This window comes from Vipera berus, assembly GCF_964194415.1.
Source record: "Vipera berus genome assembly, chromosome: 5".
Lineage (NCBI taxonomy): Eukaryota > Metazoa > Chordata > Lepidosauria > Squamata > Viperidae > Vipera > Vipera berus.
Window position 1 is genome coordinate 91,784,466 of NC_138207.1, and position 25,080 is coordinate 91,809,545.

Below are 25,080 nucleotides of genomic sequence, written 5' to 3' on the forward strand. Positions count from 1 at the left end.
GAGAAACCTGCAGGAAATGGATTTGCTCCTCAAGGGCTTTGCAGAACCACTGGGGGAGGAGACCCTGGCCTTCCTCACCCAGCTCCAGCTGGAGTAGTTTTTCTGGAGCTTAGCATCCTTCCATACAAAGCTTCCTGCTTTCCTCACTTCTACCGGGAGGAAAGTGGCAGAAAACAGGGCTGCCATTTCCAGAACAGAGAAGGGCAGCAAGAAAGTGCTGGCCAGCAGAAGGAAGGGAGACTTAAGGACACCCAGGGAGGCAAAGGATGCTACCATAAGCTTTCTCCCTTTCTCTCTTTCTTGGCTGGAAAGAAGGCAGCCCACATGGGCTGCTGCTTCATGCAAACAGGTACACCATGGTGGTGACTGAGGTCTGGCAGAGGGATACCAGGGCTGGTGGAGGGAGATGGCAGGGGAGACTTGTGCCCCCAGATCATGGTGTAAGCTATGGGAGAGTTGGCAGAGGAGAAGGAGGTGGTGGCTGCCACCGGGCAGATGATCTGCAGGGTGAAGCAGGGGCAGGAGGGGTGGCAGGGACCAAAGATAGCTCCTCCATCAGCAAATAAGGCTGCTGCGCAGAAGTGGCAGAGCATTTTGCCATCACTCCCCCCTGGCTCCGAACAGTGGAGAAGGACTGGGTAAGGTCCATTTTCCATAGGATAGCAATCCAGCTCGGGAGGGGAGTGAAAGGAAAGGGGCAGGTGGGAAGTCAGGTCATTGAGCCAATGGGGGAGGTCACTGAGTGGGGAATGGCCTGGGTGGGGGGCCCTGAAGTAAGCAGGTGTGGGGCCTGTGGGGCAGCTCCACCTCCTACCCCTGCCCTAGCTTGGTTTTTACGCATGCACCTCTTAAAGGGTTCTGTGATTTCAGAGAGAACCGGTTGTTAAATTATTTGAATCCTACCACTGCTTCCAATACCAATATAATCAACAAGGGAGATAAGAGGAAACCTTGTCTCATATTCTTTTGAATTTTGCATGAATTGCTTGAATCTTTCCTTGCTGTGACGTAAAAAGTGCTTTAACCCCTTGAATAAAATTATCCCCAAAATCTATATCTAAAAGCCCAATTTAAATTGTCAAAGGCCTTCTCTGCATCTAAAAATATTAAAGCAAAAATGACAGGAAGATTTTCTTTAATCCTATAACATACAGATACAAAAGCACAAATAACTTTTACTCTGGAGAATTAATCAGTAATCCTACTAAATTTTCAAGCACTCATATATCTGCTTAATTTATATAGAACTTGAGGGTAATCACATCCAAAAACGTCCTCTTCATTTGACTGTTGCTACAACCATTAAGCTGGCAATGCAAGGTTTATAAAATAAAAGCAGATGGAGCATAAACGGAAATGCCAGGTATTCCATCTTGGGTATGGGACTTGTTATCAGTGAATGGGCAATGGTGTGACGATTAGAAAGCAATTATTGAAAGGATGGCAGCCTACTGAACTATGATAATGAAAGTCTTATTTTATTGTAACTATAGTTACATCCTGGTTTTGTTTTACTGTTTTTATACTAAATTAAGAGCAAGGTGAAACTTAAAAGGTAAAGGTTCCCCCACACATATGTGCTAGTCGTTTCCGACTCTAGGGGCCAGTGCTCATCTCCGTTTCAAAGCCAAAGAAACTTGTCCGAGGACGTCTCCGTGGTCATGTGGCTGGCATGACTAGACGCCAAAGGCGCACGGAACACTGTTACCTTCCCACCGTAGTGGTCCCTATTTTTCTACTTGCATTTTTACATAGAGATAATACTCTGAAAATCTAACCATCCCCTCTTGTCTTTCTCAACTGGGCTTCCACAAGTGGTTACAGGAGGTTCTATGAGAGATTGTGATTGGAAAACAAATAAACATTGCTGTTTGAATTTAACATGCTGCACAAGACTAGAATTGCCAGTGACAGGAATTTTTATGCACAGCAATTCAGCTACTGACCTGCCACTTTACTGTAAAACATGTGTGGTGTAGATTAAACGAACTATATTGTGAGGTTTTCTAAATTTTTTGCAATTGTTATGCAGGAATTTGTTAAGACCTGAAAATAAGGTTGAGAAAAACTAATATAACTTCTCTTTCTTTTCTTTTTACACCACATATCATCACCAGGGTCAGCAACAGAAATTCTCAATTACTCAAGTCTCCTGTGCCCTTCCTCTTTGGGCAAAACATTTCCAAGGATAATATGGATTCATTCAGCAAGCATTTTGAGAGCATCATGGAATCACATCGAGCCAAAGGAACTTCTTATACCAGCCTAGATTCTATAGATATCCTGTCTTCTCCCACTCATAAACAAAATGGAACTGTCTTCACCTTTGATATTCCTACTCTTACCCCAGAAATTCATGAGGAATTTCAAGACAGCACTAAACTCATTGAGCAGAATTTTGCCCCTCTAGCTTTTCTGGAGCCAGATTCTAGAACCAGTTCTGCCACAGATGTTCCTTGGACTGAACGGGAAGAGGAAGCAAAACAAAAATGGAAAAGTAGCTTGCCAAGTCCCTGCCATTCAGAGGGCAGTTTAGGAATTCCTCTGACCTCCATCATAAGGTGAGTGAGAAACATTAATTCCAGGTAGTGCATGTAGTGAAATGTAAAATATCTTGTGATTGTTTAGCTGATTATCTCTTTCTTTGGGATATGAGTTGTTGGACAGAAATTGCTTGAAAATGTGGACTTAATGGCATTTTTTCCAGTGTTAACTGGTCTAATGAGAAAGATGATGTGGCGAATAGAATAGAATAGAATAGAATAGAATAGAATAGAATAGAATAGAATAGAATAGAATAGAATAGAATAGAATAGAATAGAATAGAATAGAATAGAATAGAATAGAATAGAATAGAATAGAATAGAATAGAATAGAATAGAATAGAATAGATCTGGAGGACACTGTGGAGGTCTTCTAGTCCACCCCCCTGCTCAAGCAGGAGGTCCTATACCATCTCAGTCAGATGATTGTCCAGTCTCTTTTTAAAAACTTCCAGTGATGGAGCACCCACAATTTCTGGGGGTAAGCTGTTCCATAGTATTTCATGCTATTTCTACAATCAGACAGAATGGGCATGCTCCATATCCCATGCATTAAGCAATTCCATAGAACAGACATGTCAAACTCGCAAAGTCACGTGACATTGCACAATGTATCAGAGCTTTTTCCCCATTGCTAGCAATGGGTTGGGCAAGGTTTCCTGGTGTGGCATCCGTCTAGCATAGTATCTAGACTGCTGATTTTGTTGAGTCTCTGGTCTTAGTATGGAATAGCAAGATCCAGCAGGCCTTGAACCTTATTCCTTATTAGTAGTCCTTTTGGTGCTTTGAAATATAAGTTGCTTTATGATTTCCTAGTGAGCTCTGAGCAGTAAAACAGATTGAATGATACCTGGATCACTCTAAACAGAGAACAGGTGATCTGATGAAAATATTAATCAAATGTTTTAACAAGTTCCATCTGCCTTTCCCAACATTGTCATGGTTCCGACAGATGAAACTCTTCAAAGAACTTTGAGGCATTGTTTATCTTAAAGAATCTTTATTCGAGCAGCATAGCATCGGCACATACATAAGTGAAACCAAAATCTGAATTCCCCTTTGCTTAGCACATAGTATCAAACACAATTCCCTCCTCTAATTAACAGTCATAAATCACATACCCCAATTAGTTTGAAATGCAGGCTTTCCCTCCAGTTCTCCAATCTGCCATTTTTTATCACCTCTTATTTCAAAAGCCCTGAGTTCACACACTATTACAATATTGTTATGTCTAACTAACTCCCATCACATTCCTCCTCTCTCCCTGCCCCCGTATCATCTAATTCTAAGAGTAAAGCATAAGAAAGCAAAAGGCTGCATCTCCATATGTTGTCAAAGCAAGAACATCAGATGTTAGCAGCGTTGACATCTGCCCCACCTTACAAAAAGGACAGATCCTGTACAGTAAACAAAAGCATATGTTAGGGACTGTCTCTCAGTTTGTTAGGGTGTTTCTTATAGAACCTTTTGATGAGTCTGTCAGCTTTCACATTCCTAGATTTCACCCAAGAGGTTTCAGATAGTGAGTATCCCTTCCATTGTACTAGGTACTGCAATTTTCCTTTAAAAATTCTAGAATCAAGAATACACTTTACTTCATAGTGAGTTTGACCCACCACTATGAGGGGCCCGGGTGCCTTCTTATGGGGAGGTCTTAAAGTGGATTCTTGAAAAGGTTTCAACAAGCTGCAATGGAAGACAGGGTGAATTCTCCCTATTTACTGTGACTGGGTTAATGATCCTTACGATGGGGAAAAGCCCCAAGAATTTTGGTCCTAATTTCTTACTGGATAATTTAAGGTGTAAATATTTAGTTGACAGATAAACTTTTCCCCAACTTGGAGTGTTCTTTGAGGGGCTCTTTTTTTATCTGCCTGCTTTTTATAAGTCTCAGAAGTCTTTTTTAAAGCAGCTTTTGTGGCTTACCAAACTTCTTCCCACCCATTGATCAAGTGCCTGAGAAGTGGAGGATGCTTGAGGGTATTCAGGTATTGGGCTGAACTCTTTTCCTGTGGCTACTCTGAAAGGCATGAAGCCAGTGCTGCTGTGAACAGAGTTATTGTAAGCCACCTCTGCAAAATGGAGGAGGTCAGTCCAGTTGGTTTGTTGGTAGGAAACATTGCTCCACCATCTTATTAGCAGATTCCGCAGCCCCGTGGGTAGATGGGTGAAAAGCAGATGACAGACCTTGAGATGATCCAATTAATTTAAGAAAGCTCATCCAAAACGTAGCTGTGAACTGCACCCCCCCTGTCCGAAATTGTTCATTTAGGGGTGCCATGCAGCTGGTAGATATGTTTCAAGAACAGTTTAGTCAGTCGTTGGCAGACGGGAGCCCTTTGCAGGCAATGAAATGAGCCTGCTTTGAAAACAGGTCTATCACCATCCAGATGACAGTATTTCCTCTATTTTCAGGTAGGTCTACTATAAAGTCTATAGCAATTTCTTCCCAAGGTTGAGAAGGGTCTGCCACTGGCTGCAGTAACCTAGGGGTCTTCCCTGGAATTCTTTTCATGGTGGTACATACTCCTGACATGATTTTCCACATCCCATTTTAATCCCAGCCACCAAAACTGTCAGTGGATGAGATGTAGAGTTTTTAAATATCCAAAGTGTCCAGGCTGTTTTATGTCATGGTTGTGCTTGAGAGCGTTGAGATGGAGGGCTTCTGGCAAGTATAATTTCCTTCCTTTGTAAGCCAAGCCATCCCTGCATGTTAGGGAGGTTTGATTGTCTTTTAACCATTGATTGGTGAGGAGCTCTTGTTTTATTTTCTTTGCCCCAGGGTCATCAGGGTTTGGGGCCCTGCGAAGCATTAATTGAGCAGTATTTTGTGGATTGGAGATAATTGCCTCATTAACCTCTTTGTGTTTACTTTTGTACTGGGGCAGTCTGGATAGAGCACCAGCTAGGAAGATTTTTCCTCCCGGTATGTACTTTAGAGTGAAGTTAAAATAAAGTACTGTGCCCACTGCACTTGCTTTGGGGACAATTTGCAGGGAGTTTTCAGTGCTTCTAGATTTTTGTGATCTGTCCATACTTCAAAAGGCACCTTGCTCCCTTCTAGATAGTGTCACCAGTTAGAGCCCACCTAATTGTGAACACCTCCTTCTCCCAGATTGCCCACCTCCTTTCACTTTCGGTAAAATTTTTTGAGGTGTAGGCACAAGGTTCCAAGGCTCCACTTTGGATCTTTTGCAGCAATATGGCTCTGACAGCCACATCATTGACATCGGCTTGAATTACAAAGGGCTCCCCTAGGCAGGGGTGCTTAAGGACCAGCTCAACACCAAATTGTATTTTTAGATTCTCAAAAGCTGTTTGACAGCCATGCTAGTGGTTGGCCTGGTTGCAGTTTCCCTCCTCCTTTGGCTGTTTGAGTAGTTCTGTAAGGGGTATGGCAATCTCAGCAAAGGAGTGGATGAATTTGTTTATGTTTATGTTTATTGGACTTATATACCGCCCTTCTCCCGTAGGACTCAGGGCAGTTCACAAGGTATTTAAAATAACAATACAAATTACAAAAGTTAGGAACAATTAAAATAATTAAATTTAGTCCTTGAATAAAATATAAAACCCCTGTTAAACTCCAATTAAAACCCAATTAAAATAAAGTTAAAATTAAAATTCTCAGTCCTGGCTAGAAAGCTCAAAGAGCCAGGTCTTCAGGTCCCGGTGGAATGAACGAAGGTCAGGGGCAGTCCTAAGCTCCACGGGCAGCTGGTTCCAAAGGGCAGGTGCACCCACAGAGAAGGCCCTCCCTCTGGGTGTTACCCGCCGGCAATCTTTTGCCGGCGGCACCCTGAGAAGGCCCTCCCTGTGGGAGTGCACAGGATGGAGGGAACTTGATGCCGGCAGCAGGTGTTCCCTCAGATATCCCGGACCCAAGCCATTTAGGGCTTTATAGGTCATCACCAGCACCTTGAATCTCATCCGGAGGGCAACCGAAGGCCAATGCAGCTCGTGGAGCAGAGGTGTTACATGGGAGTATAGGGAAACCCCCATCACAACTCGCGCAGCTGCATTCTGCACCAGCTGAAGCCTCTGAGTGGTTCCCAAGGGCAGCCCCATGTAGAGAGTGTTGCAGTAGTCCAACCGGGAGGTCACGAGCGCATGAGTGACTGTGCGTAGGGCATCTCGGTCTAGATAGGGCTGCAACTGGCGCACCAGGCGAACCTGGGCAAAGGCCCCCCCTGGTCATGGCTCCTATATGATCTTCAAAACTGAGCCGCAAATCCAGGAGGACACCCAAGTTGCGAGCCCTATCGACGGGGAGTAACACCTCTCCCCCCATCATTAGTGGTGGAACAACCTGGTTTATCCGAGATGCCGGTATGTACAGCCACTCAGTCTTGGCAGGATTGAGACGAAACCTGTTTCTCCCCATCCAGACCCGGACCGCCTCCAGGCAACGGGACATCATGGCGAGGGTATCGCTGGGTTGGTTCGGGGTGGAGATGAAAAGCTGGGTGTCATCAGCATACTGATGATACCCCACCCCGAAACCACGAATGATCTCACCCAGTGGCTTCATATAGATGTTGAACAGGAGGGGAGAGAGAACCGACCCCTGAGGAACTCTACAAACAAGAGGCATCGGGGTGGATCTCTGCCCTCCCGTCAACACAGACTGTGAGCGGCCCAGGAGATAGGAGGAGAACCACTGCAAAACAGTGCCTCCCACTCCCAACCCCCTGAGACGCCGCAGTAGGATACCATGGTTTATGCTATCAAAAGCCGCTGAGAGATCTAATAGGACTAGGACAGAGGAACAACCCCTGTCCTGAGCCGGCCAGAGATCATTCACCAGCGTGACCAATGCCGTCTCCGTGCTGTACCCGGGCCTGAAGCCCGATTGGTATGGGTCAAGGTAATCAGTTTCCTCCAGGAACAGAGGAAGCTGATGTGCCACCACACTCTCAACAACTTTCGCCAAAAAGCAAAGGTTGGAGACCAGACGATAATTATTTAAAATTGCTGGGTCCAGGGCAGGCTTCTTGAGAAGGGGCCTCACCACCGCCTCCTTCAAAGTGGCGGGGAAGACACCCTCACTCAAAGAGGCAGATATTACTGCCTGGAACCAGCTTCGTGTCTCCTCCCAAGCTGCATAAATCAACCAGGAGGGACACGGGTCCAATAAACAGGTGGTGGAGCTCAGCCTCCCCATAATCCTGTCCACATCATCAGGGGAAACAGGTTCGAACTCAGTCCAGATAACATGCTCAAGACTGTCCGATTCCTCCATGTCAGACTCTGCCCAGCCAGAGTCCAAACCGGCCCAGATCTGAGCGATTTTGTCCATCAGATGATGACTAAACTCCTTGGCCCGACCCTGCAAGGGCTTCCTCCCTCACCTCCTGATTAAGAAGGGAGCGAGTCACCCTAAACAGGGCGGCTGGGCGATTATCTGCGGACGCAATGAGGGCAGCGAAGTAATTAGCCCTTGCTGTCCTCATCGCCGCAAGATAAGACCTTATAAAGGTTCTTAGCTGCAATCGGTCAGATTCGGATCAGCTGGACCTCCAACCACTCTCTAGACCCCGTCTCCGACGCTTCATCTCCCGGAGCTCCACAGAAAACCATGGAGCCCAGCGGGATCTGTGCCGAGTCAGGGGTCACAAGGGTACAACACAGTCAAGTGCCTTGGTGGCCGCCCTTTCCCAGGCATCCACCAAGGCATCGGCCGGGCTGTGAGTGAGGGTGATGGGTATAGACTCAAGCGCCATCTGGAACCGTTCTGGATCCATTAGGCGCCTGGGGCAGAACCACCTGGTCGGTTCTGCAGCCCAGCAGCGGGGGGTGGCATAACGGAAGACCAGTCGCAGGACAGTAGAAGTTGGTGAAACCTCAGAAGCTCTGGAGCTGTTTGCGAGTCTTTGGGGGCTGCCATTCAATTACAGCTTTCACTTTGGCTGGGTCCATTTCAATGCCCTCGTTGGAAATTCTATAGCCAAGATAATCTAATCGGGTCTGGTGAAATTCACATTTTGACAGTTTGACATAAAGCTTGGCATTCAATAGTTTAACACTTCTCTCACCAGCTTTGTATTATCAATCATTTTTGTGCTGTATATGAGGATGTTATCAAGATACACCAAAACCCCTTTGTATAAATGATCATGTAGGACCTCATTAATCAACTGCATGAATACAGCTGGGCTCCCCTGTAGTCCAAATGGCATGATTTTGAACTGATAGCTCCCCATGGGGCAGTTGAAGGCAGTTTTCCACTCATCTCCCTTCTTTATTCTCATCCAGTAATATGCCTCTCTCAGGTCTAATTTAGTGAAGATACTCCCCTTAGCCAGGTGGGTTAGTAAGTCCTTCAGGAGGGGGAGGGGGTATTTATTTTCCACACTCACAGCGTTGAGACCCTTATAGTCTACGCAGAAATGAAGAAACCCTTCATCTGTCCAATTTTCTTGAAGAGATCTCTGGTCCTCCCTATTCTATTGTTTTCTTCTATTTCTTTGCACTGTTCATTTAAGAAGCCATAAGAATGCCTTCTAGCTAGTCTCTGGAATTTTGCATTCAATTGGGTGTATCTTTTTCTTTCTCCCTTGCCTTTTGCTTCCCTCCTTTACTCAGCTATTTGAAAAGCTTCCTCAGACAGCCATTTTGCTTTCTTGCATTTCTTTTTCTTTGGGATGGTTTTAGTTGCTACCTCTTGTACAATGTTGCGAACCTCCGTCCATAATTCTTCAGGCAGCTCTAGTTCCTTAAATCTATTTGTCACCTCTACTGTGTATTCATCAGGGATATGATTTAGTTCATATCTGAGTGGCCTAGTGCTTTTCCCTACTTTCTTCAATTTAAGCCTAAATTTGCAACAAAAATCTCATGATCTGAGCCACAGTCAGCTCCTGGTCTTGTTTTTACTGACTGTATAGAGCTTTAATCTGATTTCTGTGTTGGCCGTCTGGTGATATCCATGTGTAGAGCCATATCTTGGGTTCTTGTAACAGAGTTTTTCCTATGACCATCGTATTCTCTTGACAAAATTCTATCAGCCTGTACCCTGCTTCATTTTCCAAGGCCAAACTTGCCTGTTATTCCGGTTATCTTTTGGCTTTGTACTTTGTACTTTAGCATTCCAATCCCCCATGATGATGAGGACATTTTTTTTGGTGTTAATTCTATAAGGTGCTATAGAGCTTCATAGAACCAGTCAATTTCATCATCTTCACCCATTCCTGTACATTTTAGTTCGCTGATTCCTAAGATGTCAATGTTCAGTCTTGTCATTTCTTGTTTGACCATGTTCAGCTTGCCTTGATTCATGGATCTTACATTCCAGGTTCCTATGGAGAAAAAAATCTTTACAGCATCGGACTTTCCTTTTAGCACCATATGCATCCACTGCTGAGCATCCTTTCGGCTTTGGCCCGGTCACTTCATTCTTTCTGGCACTACTAGTACTAGCCCTCTGTTCTTCCCCAGTAGCATATTGGACACCTTCTGACCTGAGGGTCAGCGTCCTTTTGTTACTGTCCATGGGGTTTTCATGGCAAAGATACTGGAGTGGGTTGCCATTTCCTTCTCCAGTGGATCACATTTTGTCAGAACTTTCTGCTACGACCTGTCCGTCTTGGGTGGCCCTGCATGGCATATCTCATAGCTTCATTGAGTTACGCAAGCCCCTTCGCCACAACAAGGCAGTAATCCATAAAGGGGGTTTGAAACAGTAGTCTTGGATTATTAGCAACCTTGGCCTCACAGTTGTTCCTGTGTGCTGGAAATTATTTGATCTATTTCATTCTAGCCTCTTGTCTGGCTATTAGTCTAAAACTAGCTAATCTGATTGACATTTTAGGTTTGCTGGCCAACTACCCCATTACACTATACTCTCCCCATTTGATTTCTCCTTATCTTCTTTTCTCAAAACAAGCACAATTGTTTAAGAACAGATTTGGGAAAATATGAGATAGGAATGTGATTAAGTAAAAGATATGAATGTCCTCAGACATAAAGCAAACTAAAAATCCAAAATGTGCTGCATCTTTTGTGAATTCTAATTGTAAATGTAAAGTACAGGTAGTCCTCAACATACAACCACAATTGAGCCCAGAATTTCTGTTGCTAAGCAAGGCAGTTGTTAAATGATTTTTCCCCCATTATACAACCTTTCTTTCTCACAATTTTTAAGTGAATTGTTAATTGTGTGGTCATTAAGTGAATCAGGGGTCATCAAACTTGGCTACAAACTGGGAGTTGAAGTCCACAAGTCATAAAAGTTTGAAGAGCCCTGACTTGGCTTGTCAAAGCTGGCTGGAAAGGTTACAACTGGTAATCACATGACTCTGGAACAGGACAACTGTCATTAACACATATTGGTTCCCAAGTGCCCAAAAACTTACCATGTGATCATGGGGATGGTGCAGTGGAGTGTGAAAACTGGTCATAAATCACATTTTTCAGTGCTGTTGCAACTTTTTTAATACAGATATTTTATTAAGTTTTTATAGTTACAAATATTTAGTGTTTAATAAACAATGTCTTGTCTGGGTTCACATATTTAACATTAATAGTAATACAACTTCCATTCCTACTCTCTACTCCATTTTTCTAACCATTTGTAAAAATTATCCCATGTTTGAAAATATTCTGTATCTTCTTTCCCTTTCATTTTCAATGTAAGCCTATCCATTTCTGCACAGTCCAAAATTTTCCTAATTATGTCTTCTTCCATTGGTGCTTCATATATATATATATGTGTGTGTGTGTGTGTGTGTGTGTGTGTGTGTGTATGTATATATGTATATATGTATATATATATATATATATATATATATATATATATATATATATATATATATATGTATGTATATATAATGTTACATATATTAACAGATATAGACAGATAGCTATAGCTATAGCTATAGATATAGATATAGATATAGATATAGATAGAGCTATAGCTATAGCTATAGCTATAGATATAGGTCTTGGTGTATTCGGGTCTTTTCCTGTGTAAGATTGAGGGTGCCTTGGCGACGTTTCGACGAGGTCCCACTCGTCATATTCAGGCTGGTGTCTTCGGCTTCGTGCTTGTGCGAGCAAAGCGTGATCGGAGCTGCCATCTCTTTATATAATATTTATAGATAAATATTATATATATAATCATAGTTCTCTGTGATTATATCTAGAAAAGTAGTTCTGGCTTAAAATCTATATGGTTTTTTAACATTTTCTCTAACCACATGTGTATTTTTGACCATTTGTTTCTTTTGCTTTAGGGCATACCATTTTGCTTTAGGGCCTACATTTCCAACAATTACTAGACATGTTTTTAAACATTTTTGCTAATCTTGCAGGTGGTAAATACCATCTATAAAACATTTTATATAAATTTTCTTTGTAAGTAGCTGCCCTTGTTATTTTATAGTTTCTTTCCCACAGGTTTTGCCATTTTTCTAATTTTACATTATGCCCAAAAATTTTTGCCCAAGTTATCACTGTTTCTTTCACTTGTTCATCTACCGTCTTCAAGTTTAATAAGAATTTATAGAGTTTCTTAATCAGTTTTTCATCTGATGACAATAGTATCTGGTCAAATACTGTTTGATCTTTATAAAAAACATATGTGTTAGCATCTTTTTTCATATCTCATTTGCATTTGCAAGTGTGGCCACCTTGATAGCTCAATGCCCTTTTCTTCCATAATCATAATCATAATAGTAAAGATGGAAAGGATCTTGGAGGTCATCTAGTCCAACCCCCTACTCAGGCAGGAAACCCTATACCACAGGTCTGTAACCCGCGGCTCCGGAGCCACATGTGGCTCTTTCAGCCGTCTCCTGTGGCTCCCAGTCCTCTGCCATGTGCAGTCCCCCCCAAAAAAAAGTGGGACTAAAAAAGTTCAACCAATCAATTCAAATATGCAGGGTAGGTACATATCTCGCCTTGGCTCCACTCTTCAGTCAAACCCTGTTCTGCGCATGCGCACATGTATGCACATGTGCACACATTTTTTGCGGCTCCCAGTTTTTCCTTTTGTGAGGGAACCGGTTCCGAGTGGCTCTTTCACTGTTTCAGGTTGCTGACCCCTGCCCTATACCATTTCAGACAAATGGCTGTCCAGTCTCTTGTTAAAAACTTCCAGCGTTGCAGCATTCACAGCTTCTGAAGGCAGGTTGTTCCACTGGTTAATTGTTCTAACTGTCAGGAAGTTTCTCCAATTCTTGTTTAGTTTGTAGTTTCCCTTCAGTATTCAAAATGTGTCTCTATGTCACAAGTTTCTCATAGATGATTAAATTTGGATGCACAAAGGCTTCCATTGTTGAGATCCATCCTAGCATTTTCAGATAAATTTTCATTTTTATCTTTTCTCATGTCAAAACCAAGACATTTCTTATATAATGATTTTGAAAGTATTTATGGATTTTATTCTTCCCATACCATAGAAAAGCGTGCCATCCATGTCCTTCTAGGCATAGTAATCTTTTGTGTCTAAGGGTTATCCATTCTTTTAACCATGTTAATGTGGCTGATTGATAGTATTGAACCCACTCTGGTAGTCCAAATCCTCCATTTTCTTTCACTTCTTATAGTAATTTCAATCTTATTCTATCTATTTTGCCAGATAAATTTTAGAATCAGTGCATTTAACTCATCAAAAAAAGATTTCTCTAATTTCATAGGTATTGTTTGGAATAAAAAATGTAGTTTGGGTAAGATATTCATTTTCACCATTGCTATTCTTCCCAACATCGATAATTGTAAATTTTTCCATCTTTCCAAATCTAATTTTATTTGTTTTAATACAGGTGAAACTCAAAAAATTAGAATATCGTGCAAAAGTTCATTTATTTCAGTAATGCAACTTAAAAGGGGAAACTAATATATGAGATACTCATTACATGCAAAGTTAGATAGTTCAAGCCGTGATTTGTCATAATTGTAATGATTATGGCGTACAGCTCATGAAAACCCCAAATCCACAATCTCAGAAAATTAGAATATTGTGAAAAGGTGCATTATTCTAGGCTCAAAGTGTCCCACTCTAATCAGCTAATTAAGCCATAACACCTGCAAAGGGTTCCTGAGCCTTTAAATGGTCTCTCAGTCTGGTTCAGTAGGAATCACAATCATGGGGAAGACTGCTGACCTGACAGTTGTGCAGAAAACCATCATTGACACCCTCCATAAGGAGGGAAAGCCTCAAAAGGTAATTGCAAAAGAAGTTGGATGTTCCCAAAGTGCTGTATCAAAACACATTAATAGAAAGTTATGTGGAAGGGAAAAGTGTGGAAGAAAAAGGTGCACAAGCAGCAGGGATGACTGCAGCCTGGAGAAGATTGTCAGGAAAAGCCCATTCAAAACTGTTGGGGACTTTCACAAGGAGTGGACTGAGGCTGGAGTCAGTGCATCAAGAGCCACCACATACAGACGGATCCTGGACATGGGTCAAATGTCATATTCCTCTTGTCAAGCCGCTTCTAAACAACAAACAACGTCAGAAGCGTCTTACCTGGGCTAAAGAAAAACAGACCTGGACTGTTGCTCAGTGGTCCAAAGTCCTTTTTTCTGATGAGAGCAACTTTTGCATCTCATTTGGAAACCAAGGACCCAGAGTCTGGAGGAAGAATGGAGAGGCACACACTGCAAGATGCTTGAAGTCCAGTGTGAAGTTTCCACAGTCTGTGTTGATTTGGGGAGCCATGTCATCTGCTGGTGTTGGTCCACTGTGCTTCATGAAGTCCAGGGTCAACGCAGCCATCTACCAGGAGATTTTGGAACATTTCATGCTTCCTTCCACAGACGAGCTTTATAGGGATGCTGACTTCATTTTCCAGCAGGACTTGGCACCTGCCCACACTGCCAAAAGCACCAAAACCTGGTTCAATGACCGTGCTTGATTGGCCAGCAAACTTGCCTGACCTGAACCCCATAGACCAGACATGTCAAACACAAGGCCCGGGGGGCGGATCCGGCCCACGGAGCGGTTTCATGTGGCCCGCGAAGCCATCCTGGAAACAGTGAGGGAACGGCCCCCACTGCCTTGGCCCTGGCCCAGAGACCCTCCTGCTGCCAGAGACCCTCAGATCTGTCCCACTCCTGCCCAGGCCCCCATAGGCACCCTTGATGCGAACGATGTAGAGCTGGCCACGCCCACCCAGTAGGCCATACGCACTCTAGCCACGCCCACCCAGTAGACCACGCCCACCCTGGCCATACCCTCCCGGCCCCCTGAGGGCAACCGCAATGCTGATGCGGCCCTCAATGAAATTGAGTTTGACACCCCTGCCATAGAGAATCTATGGGGCATTGCCAAGAGAAAGATGAGAGACATGAGACCGAACAATGCAGAAGAGCTGAAGGCCGCTATTGAAGCATCCTGGTCTTCCATAACACCTCAGCAGTGCCACAGGCTGACAGCTTCCATGCCACGCCACATTGAGGCAGTAATTGCTGCAAAAGGGGCCCAAACCAAGTACTGAGTACATATGCATGCTTATACTTTTCAGAGGTCCAATATTGTTCTATGTACACTCTTTGTTTTATTGATTGCATGTAATATTCTAATTTTCTGAGATTATGGATTTGGGGTTTTCATGAGCTGTACACCATAGTCATCACAATTATGACAAATCATGGCTTGAACTATCTTGCTTTGCATGTAATGAGTCTATCTCATATATTAGTTTACCCTTTTAAGTTGCATTACTGAAATAAATGAACTTTTGCACGATATTCTAATTTTTTGAGTTTCACCTGTATTTGATGAAAAAGATGAAAGGCAAACAACAACAACAAATTAAGCTTAAAGAAGAACTTACAAAACTAGAATTAGAACTACAAAGAGACCCACAAAAGAAAACTCTTAAAAAACAAATGGAGATGATAAAACACAAATTTGGCTTAACAAATCAAAACAGCAAAACAAAACTTTTTTTAAAATGCCAATAAGCCAGAGAGATGGTTGGCTTATAAACTGAAAAAAGAAAGAGAGAAGAAATTGATAAACAAACTACAAGATGTGAGAGGCAATCTACAATGTGAAAATGATGCAATAAAAAAGAATTTTATGAAACACTTTATAATACAGAAGAAATTCCTCAGGAAAAAAATAAGACAATATTTAAAAAATGCAAAGTTACCAAAAATCTCAGAGAATTTTAAAAATATGCTAAATGGAAAAATAACAGTGATGGAGTTGACAGAAGGTATAAAAAGACAAAAAAATAAGACACCAGCCCCAGATGGGGTACCGGCAGAATTTTACAAATCTTTACAAGATGCATTACCAATGCAAGAAGTGTGTAATGAGGTATTACTAAAAGCCAAATTACCAAATACATGGATAGATGCCAATATTACGCTAATACCCAAAGAAGACACAGACTTGACCCTAATAAAGAACTATAGACCAATATCTCTACTAAATGTGGATTATAAAATCTTTGCTTCAATAATAGCAGAAAGACTAAAGAGATTCTTGATTGTATTTATATACTCAGACCAAAATGGATTTTTACCAAAGAGACAAATAAAGAACAATTTAAGAATAATTCTAGACACATTGGAATATTACAAAACGCACCCAGGGAAAGAAATGGCTTTGATTTTTTTAGATGCACAGAAAGCCTTTGACAAAGTCAATTTGCAATTTATGGTTCAACAACTGAACTATATGGATTTTGGAGAAAATTTTATGAATATAATTCAAACAATTTATCATAGACAAACTGCTAAAATAATTGTGAATGGAGATTGCACGGAGAGTTTCAATATTAAAAAGGCACAAGATAAAGATGTCCATTATCCCCACTATTATTTATCTTAACTTTGGAAGTGTTGAACAGGAATGTTAGACAGGATCCAGAAATCAAAGGAATGAAGATAAAAGATGAAAAGTACAAACAACAAGCATTTGCAGATAACCTGGTATTGATATTGAAGGATCCATTAGATACAAGTCCTAAATTATTAGCAAAGATTGAAGAATTTGGAGAAGTAGCAGGACTGAAAAATTAATAGAGAAAAGACTGAAGTTATAGTTAAAAACCTCACATATAAACAAAAAAACTATCAGTAAAAACAGACCTTCAAATAGTTAAGAAAGTTAAATACTTGGGGATATATTTAACAGCAAGATGTGCAACAATAAAAGAAGATAATTATGTAAAATTATTAAAAAATATAAAACTAGATTTGGAAAAATGGGAAAATCTACAGTTATCTTTTTTTTATTGAAAAGTTTTACAATACATTTTATCTTTAACAATCCCTCCCCCCCTCCCTCCGCCCACCCCTTCCTAGCCCTCCCTAACCCTCCCCCCCTTCCCCCCTCCCCCCTCCCCGACTTCCCAGAGCTAAATACAAGGTATAAAAGCAAAAAACAATCATAAACAACCATATGCTAACAACAATAAACTATTAAGTCTATCGCACTCTAGCTCATATGAGATGACTACAAGCAATACTAATATCACATAAAAAAAGAGGGGGAAAAACCTATTCAAATGCTAAGTGAAACTTTTTAGTCCCATATTTGTTCTGGATATAATCAATCCACTTTTTCCACTCCATAATATAACGTTGTTGCGAATGATCTTTCAAATAAGCCGAAATCTTTGCCATTTCCGCCAGGTCAGAAACTTTTAGAGTCCATTCTTCTATAGTCGGGAGTTCCTCCTTCTTCCAATATTGACCTACTAAAAGTCTTGCTGCTGTAATTAAGTTCAACATCAACTTGGTGTCCACAACAGTAGTATCTGTAATTATGCCCAATAAGAACAGTTGCGGACAAAACTTTATCCTTTGCTTAAAAATCTTCTGCATATTCCACCAGATTTTAATCCAAAAAGCCTTAACCTTTTTACAGGTCCACCATATATGAAAATACGTTGCATCTTCGCCACCACATCTCCAACATTTAGGTTGATAGTTCGGATACATACTTGCAAGCTTTTTAGGATCTAAATGCCACCTATAAAACATTTTGTAAAAGTTTTCTCTTAAGTTTTGAGCTTGTGTAAATTTTACGTTCCTCACCCAGATCTTTTCCCAAGTGTCCATTGTGATAACTTCTTGAATATTCTGAGCCCACTTTATCATACAATCTTTAACAAGTTCTGTTTCTGAGTCAATTTCTATCAATGCAAGATATATCCGTTTGATATGTGCTGGATCCTGATTTCTAATTTGCTTTACCAAATTTTCATCAGTCATTGAGAAACCAATTTTCTGGTCTTCTTTCCACCTGGCCTGTAATTGACCATATTGAAACCAAGTTTGAACAATCTTCTCATCTCGTAAAAGATTATACGGCTTCAAACACCATACATTCCTCTCCAAACTTAAGATCTCCTTGTACGTAGTCACATCATGTTTGAAGCCAACATTTATGTTTTCTATTGCATGTTTCGGAATTGCCCACAACGGTATCTTGTAGTCTAACTTATGTCTATACTTTTTCCAAACTCTCAGCAATGCCTGTCTTAAAATATGCACTTTAAACACATTATCTACCTTCTTATCATACAATAAATATGCATGCCAGCCAAATAACAAGTCGTGGCCCTCAAGATTTAATAATCTCCCTTGTGTCAAATTAATCCAGTCACTTATCCCTGACAACGCAGCAGCTTCATAATATAATTTAAAGTTGGGCATTTTAAGACCACCTCTTTCACGCGTATCCTGCATAATCTTAAGTTTAACTTGTGGCCTTTTCCCTGCCCATACAAATTTATTGATACCCCGTTGCCATTCCTCCAAATTTGAATCTTTTTTAAGAATTGGTATCATTTGAAATAAAAATAGAAATTTAGGCAAGACATTCATTTTCACTGCTGCAATTCTTCCCAGTAAAGACAATTGCAATTTTTCCCAACTCTCCAATTCTTTTTGAATTTTTCCCCATAGCTTTTCATAATTATTTTTATATAACTTTGCATTTGAGGGTGACAAATACACCCCCAAATATTTAACCCTTTTAACAATCTCGAATCCAGTTAACCCTTCTAAAAGGGCCTTTTGCGATGCTGTCATATTTTTGGCTAATATTTTAGTTTTTTGTACATTAACCTTAAATCCAGAAACCTTCCCATATTGCATTATTATCTCCATCAGGTCCACAACAGAATTTTCTGGCTGGGTCACCGTAACAACCAGATCGTCTGCAAATGCCCTCAGTCTATAATCCTGATCTCTAATTTGAATACCCTTAATTTTTTTCGAATTCCGTATTTTAATCAATAATATCTCCAATGTTAATACAAATAATAAAGGTGATAACGGACACCCTTGTCTTGTGCCCTTTTCAATATTGCATACTTCAGTCAAACTATTATTTACTATTATTCGGGCAGTTTGTTTTTGATATAATGCCCTAATTGGTTGTAAAAATTTATCCCCAAAATTCATTTTATCTAGAACTTTCATCAAAAATTGCCAATCCAGTTGATCAAAAGCTTTTTCAGCATCTAAAAAGATTAACGCCGCAGGGATCTGGTTGTTCATTTCCAAAAGCTCCACCAAGTCAACTATATGCCTCACATTATTTTTCATTTGTCTACCACTAATAAACCCAGTTTGGTCCCCATGAATCATCTGTTGCAAAACCCTCATCAATCTATTAGCTAAAACCTTAGCAAATATCTTGTAGTCCGTATTCAAAAGTGATATTGGTCTGTAATTTCTTACTTGAGTAACATCCTGATCTTCCTTCGGAATCAGGGAAATAAAAGCAGTTCTCCAAGACGGAGGCACCCTTCCTCCCCTTTGAATTGTCTGAAACAATTCCCTTAATGGCTTTATCACCTCCGATTGTAGATTTTTGTAATAGACCGCAGTCAGTCCATCCGTGCCTGGCGCTTTATCCACCTTGAGTTGCTTAATTGCTAAAAGAATTTCTTCTTCTGTTATCAATTGATTAATCTCTTCCTTTTGTTCTTGTGTAAGAACCGGGATGTTGGCATTCTTCAGATATACGTCAATGTCTGTTTCATTAATCTTATCTTTAGCATATAATTTGGAATAAAAGTCCACAAAGGCTTCCTTAATAAGGTCCTGTTGATACACAACCTTACCTTTATGTTCAATTTTATCTATGTTAGAAGCCCTTTGCTTTTTCCTTAACCTGTAGGCTAACCATCTACCTGGTTTATTGGCATTGCAAAAAGTGTTATGCCTAGCAAACCGTAAGTTAGTTGCCACCTGATCAGCCATCAACTTATCAAATTGTCCTCTTAACAAATTAATAACCTCTTTGATCTTCACATCCGATGGATTCAAAATTAGGGCCTTTTCTTTTTCCCTAATTTCATTCTCCAATTCTTTCCTCCTGACTTCCAAGTTACGTCTGTATTTATTATTCATATATATTAACACCCCTCTCATATAAGCTTTACTAGCGTCCCAAACCATGTCCATAGAAGTATCCTTGTTCATATTAATTTCAAAAAAGTCCTTCATCTGTTTTTTACATTCTTCACATTACTCTGATTTCTAAACAAGTTCTCATTTAAGCGCCAAGAGCGCCTATCCCTATTATCCTTATTAATCTCTAACCAGACTGGACTATGGTCAGATATAGTTCTTGGACAAATCTTTATCTTCTTAATCCTAGAAAAAAAATCATTAGTCAGTAATATAAAATCAATCCTGGAAAAAGATTGGTGTCTATCAGAAAAAAAAAGTATAATCCTTTTCATGTAGATGTGTTTCTCTCCAGATATCTCGCAATTCCAGATCATCCTTCATTTCAAAAAAAGATTTAGGCAATCTAGCATGGCTCGGGGCATGTTTAAAAGAACCACACTTGTCCAGTTGTACATCCAAGACACCATTCCAATCTCCCATAAAAATAAAAGATTTATAATCCATCTGGGTAATCTTACTGTGTAGTGATCTATAAAAGTCAGCTTGTTGTTGATTAGGAGCATACAGTCCAACCAAAAGCGTTTTTTTGCCTTCTAACAGCAGATCTATCATAACATATCTTCCTTGTTTATCTGCTTCTATTAGTTCCACTGTCAGAGTATTCTTAACATAAATAACCACTCCATTTTTCTTATTCATTGCAGAAGCAGTAAATTGCGTACCCAACCTTAAGTTCAACAGGTACTTTTGGTCCATAACCCTAATATGTGTTTCTTGCAAGCAAATAACATCAGTCTTAAATTGTTTTAAGTATTGAAAAACTTTCTTTCTCTTCTGTGGTGAGTTTAAACCATTGACATTCCAAGTTAGGAACTTAGTCGCCATCCTTGGCGTCCCAAAGCTTCTGGAGCACGCCTGCCAGGATCCCCTTAACTTCCTTAGGCCGCGCCCCTCCCACAGCTTCACTATAGGTACGCTTTGAAGGTTCCATAACTTTCTGCTGGTCTTGCTCTTGCTCTTGTCTCACTCGTCTCGAGGCGGCATGCGTCATCCTCTGCTCTCTAGCGTCTTCCGATGAAACTGTAATTTGATCCCCTCCAGTAACTTTCTCATCTGTCTGTGTTCCTTCAGCATCTTGAGGCTTTCCCTGGCCATTTTTCTTTGCAGATTCCAAAAGTGGTAGAGGGGTTGCTTTTAAAACTTTGCTATAAAAATCACGTGCCTGGATCACTGTGACCAAACGGTGTCTCGTACCTTCATGCATCACCACCATGCCCACTGGTATCTCCCATCTGAACTTGATGTCACGTTTCTTAAGTTCCTGTGCCAAAAAAGCAAAATCTTTCCTTCTCCTTAAAATTCTTGGAGGAATCTCTTTTAAAACCAAAACTTCTTGCTCAGCAACCACAAGCTTAGTGTCATAAGCAACTTGGATAACTTCATTCCTGATTGCTCTCTTTGTAAAATAAACCACCACATTTCTAGGTAGCTTCCTCTGCCTTGCAATCCATGAATTCACACGAAAGATTTTATCTATGCTTCCCTCAATTTCAGCTGCTGGCTGTCCCAGTACCACTTCCAAAGCCTCAGAGACTATCTGCTTTAAATCTTCTTTAGGATTCTCTTTTAAGCCTCTGATTCTGATAGCAAACTCCATCTGGTGGTACTGGACCAGAGTCAAGTCTCCATCCATTTTATCCATCATATTTTCGTTTTCTAAAACTTTTGCTTCTAGTCTGGAATTCTTTTGGCTAAGATCCTCCATTTTTTCATCCAAACATTGAATACTTAAAGCCACACCTTCAAGTGCAGGCAAGATGTCTGCCCTCATTGCTGTAACCCTCTCTTCCATCTTCTCCTCCAGCTTCTCCTCCAGCTTTTCCATCTTTTCATCTGATATGCAGGGTATCTGATATTTGTTGTGAGTGCTTTTCCAAAGCATCCTGTAAATCCTTAACCGTCAGTGCCGGAGCAGGTGCAGGAGGAAGTAAGGCTTGGAGCGAGGACTGTTGCACCGGGGAAGCCCCCGCACTACGGAGAGCTTTAGAAGTTTTAGTTGCCATCTTCCCCCACTTTCACTTGCTACGCACTTTCACTTTTAAAATCCATAAAGTCCATTGAGCTAGAGAACAAAAATCCACTTCACCTTGACCTCCTGTACCGCTCTGCCTGCCTCTTCACACTCGAAAGTCTTTCCTTCTGGCAGGGGTGGTTGCTAACGCTTGGTTCTGCTCCCAAAAGCACGGAGCAGAAGCGCTGCGCAGCACGGAGCAAACCCTGGCTTCGGGGGGGCTCGATCCTTCAGCCGCCCGATCTAAAAGCTCAGGCGGCCCCGGAGAGCTCAACCCCTACCTGGGGCCTCACCCCCTCCTCTTCTCCCGAGGAGGGGGCTTCCGAACTACTAAAACAGCTGATCAGTGCTGTTTTCAGCAGTTCAAACAAAGCCGCGGAGCGGACAGCCCGGAGATGGCTGTCTTCAGCGTCGCGTCGCCACCGGAAGTCGAAAATCTACAGTTATCAATCCTGGTAAGAATAGTGGTGAAAATGAACATTTTACCAAAATTACTCTTTTTATTTCAAACAATACCGATAAAAATTTACAAAAATACAAAAATTTACAACTTTGATATTGAAGTTTATTTGGCAAGGAAAAAAGCTAGAATCAGACTGAAAATGTTACAAGAAGGAAAAGAAAATGGAGGATTTGGTTTACCAGACTGAGTCTTGTACTATCAAATAGCTGCACTAACATGGTTAAAAGAATGGATAACTTGGACTTCCGGTTCCTGTTTTTCAGCAGAGCAGTTGGAAGATTTGGAATGCCGAATCCTTTGGCTGAAATTTCTTTTTGTTGGGGGCCCTAAAAGGCCAGAACTCACCCTGAAGGGGTGGAATGAATGAAGGAAATCCCAGGGACTTAGGAGAGATGGCGGTCTCTTTGAACAGTCCAGGAGAATATTATGATTTAATCCAAATGGGAAATATTTTAACACATCTAAGCAACTTTGAACATAAGGAAAAGAATGAGAAAAAATTCCTTACAGCAAAACAAATGATGCAGCAAAACATATTGATTAAAAAAGGCAACAGCCAGAGAAAAAAGACTAAAATGGAAATTCAGGGGAAAAAAAGATGGAGCTTATCAGAGAGAATACTTAAAAAGAAACATTTGTTTGAATATGGCTAAAGAAATGGAAAAACTTTGAAATATACTACTCTTAGAGGGATGATTTTTCCCCCTTAACTAATATAATATGTTTTTTTCTTTTCCTTCTGAAAAAAGTTGAAATGATTTAAACAAAAGCAAATGTTTTAGTTATTTAAATGTGACGATAAGGAAAGCATAAAAAATGTGTTTTGAATGAGAGTTAAAGGATTAGATGATTAGAACTATTGAATGGAATGCTTAAAGTTTAAATAGATTTAATACATTTTTAGCTATGGTCAAAAAGAATAATGAAATTGAGGGAATAAATATATATTAAATTAGGAGGGATAGATATTTTAAGTTATATGTTATTTTTTGTATCTCAATGCTCTTGTCTCTTTTTTGTTTCCCTTTTCTTTCTTCTTTTTCTTTTTTCTTTTTTTCTTCTTTTTTGTCTCTCTCTTTTCTTTTCTCTTTATACTTTTTCACTTATCAATTAAGAAATACTGTATAAAAGCATGAGAGGGTTTATATGGGAAAAACTAGAATTAAATCCACCAATGTAAATATAGTTAAATGTTGAAAAGTGCCACTTGTAAGAATATTTAGAATTTGGGGGGAGAAATAAACTGAAATAAACACGGTAACAGGATTTATGATAAGGCAATTAAAATAACTTATTGAAACTATATACTTAACTGTTGTTAATTAAAATAATGAGAATCGTCTTAATCTAATGTTTTGCAAAGAAAGATACTTTGGGGAAAGGGGAAATCAAATGAAATTAACATATGGAATATAGATTATAGAAACTAATTGTTAAGGACTGTTTTATAAATATTACCCAGACAACATACTGTTTACAAATTACTGAATGACTTATGTTATGTTAAAAAATTCTAATAAAATATTGGGAAAAAAGAGAAAAGAATGGATAACCCTTTGAAATAAAACACTATTATACCTAGAAGGGCATGACCTACAACTTGGAAGGCATGCTTTCCTATGGTATGGGAAGAACAAAATTCACAAATACTTTCAAAACCACTGTGTAAGAAATGCACTACTTTTGACATGGGAAAAGATAAAATCAAGAACTTACATGAAAATACTAGGATGCATTTTGACAATGGAGGCATTTGTACACCCAAACTTATTCAATTATGAGAAACTTGTGACTTATAAAGATATTTTAAATACTGATGGAAAACTAAAAACTAAACAAGAATTGGAAGAAAAGGGCATTGAGCTCCTTGGTGGAGCAGTGGGCTAATGCCTCCTTAAGTAACACCAGCTGCCTGCAATTAGTGCAGGTTCGCATCCCACCAGGCTCAAGGTTGACTCAGCCTTCCATCCTTCCGAGGTAGGTAAAATGAGGACCCAGATTGTTCGGGGCAATTAAGCTGACTTTGTAATAATGCCGCTTGGGTGTGTGTGTGTGAAAGCCCTAATAAGCAGGCATATACATAGAATGAAGGCTACTGCTAAGTTTGTAAGCCGCCCTGAGTCTTCGGAGAAGGGCGGGATATAAATGGAATTAAAAATAAAAAATAAAAAAATAAAAATGGTGGCCACACCTGCAAATGCCAATGATATATGAGAAAGGTGCAAAAATACTGTATATGTTTTTAAGACCAGACAACGTTAGACGAAACCAGAGGGTCGGAGCACATCACCGCTTGAAGACAGCGGGGATGCACTCCCAGATGTTGATACGGCCCTCTGTTCGAACGCCTGCTGCCATTCCCTAACATTGTGGGAATAGATAATCCCACACCCCGCTCCAGGGCCCCGGAGGCAACCAGCCCAGGACATTTCCTGACAGAGGAGTAGGGGGCTTTCTTGGGGCAGACTCAGTCACTGACGCCCGTCATTGCTTCTTTGGGCAGAAAGCAGCCAAATGGCCAGGGTCCAACACAACCACCCCGAACGTTGCCTGTTCATTTCTGCCACTGATAGATGAGGCCTGGCAGCACCTAGCTCCATTGGCTCCTCCCTCTGAATCGGGGTCTCACACACAACAGGGGCTGCAGGGGTCTCTGGGGTGGCATGGTGACTCCT

At 40.7% G+C, this 25,080-nt stretch overlaps 1 protein-coding gene across 1 annotated transcript in view; it reads left to right on the forward strand.

Annotated features, from left to right (window-relative positions):
• Positions 1-25,080, forward strand: part of PSD (pleckstrin and Sec7 domain containing) — a gene marked incomplete at both ends in the record, with an annotated part of 218,634 nt that overhangs the window by 15,366 nt on the left and 178,188 nt on the right. Inside the window, one exon of the mRNA XM_081328613.1 lies at positions 2,118-2,561. Within this exon, the coding sequence (XP_081184739.1) occupies positions 2,118-2,561 (444 nt within the window). The remainder of the gene's footprint in view (positions 1-2,117; positions 2,562-25,080) is intronic.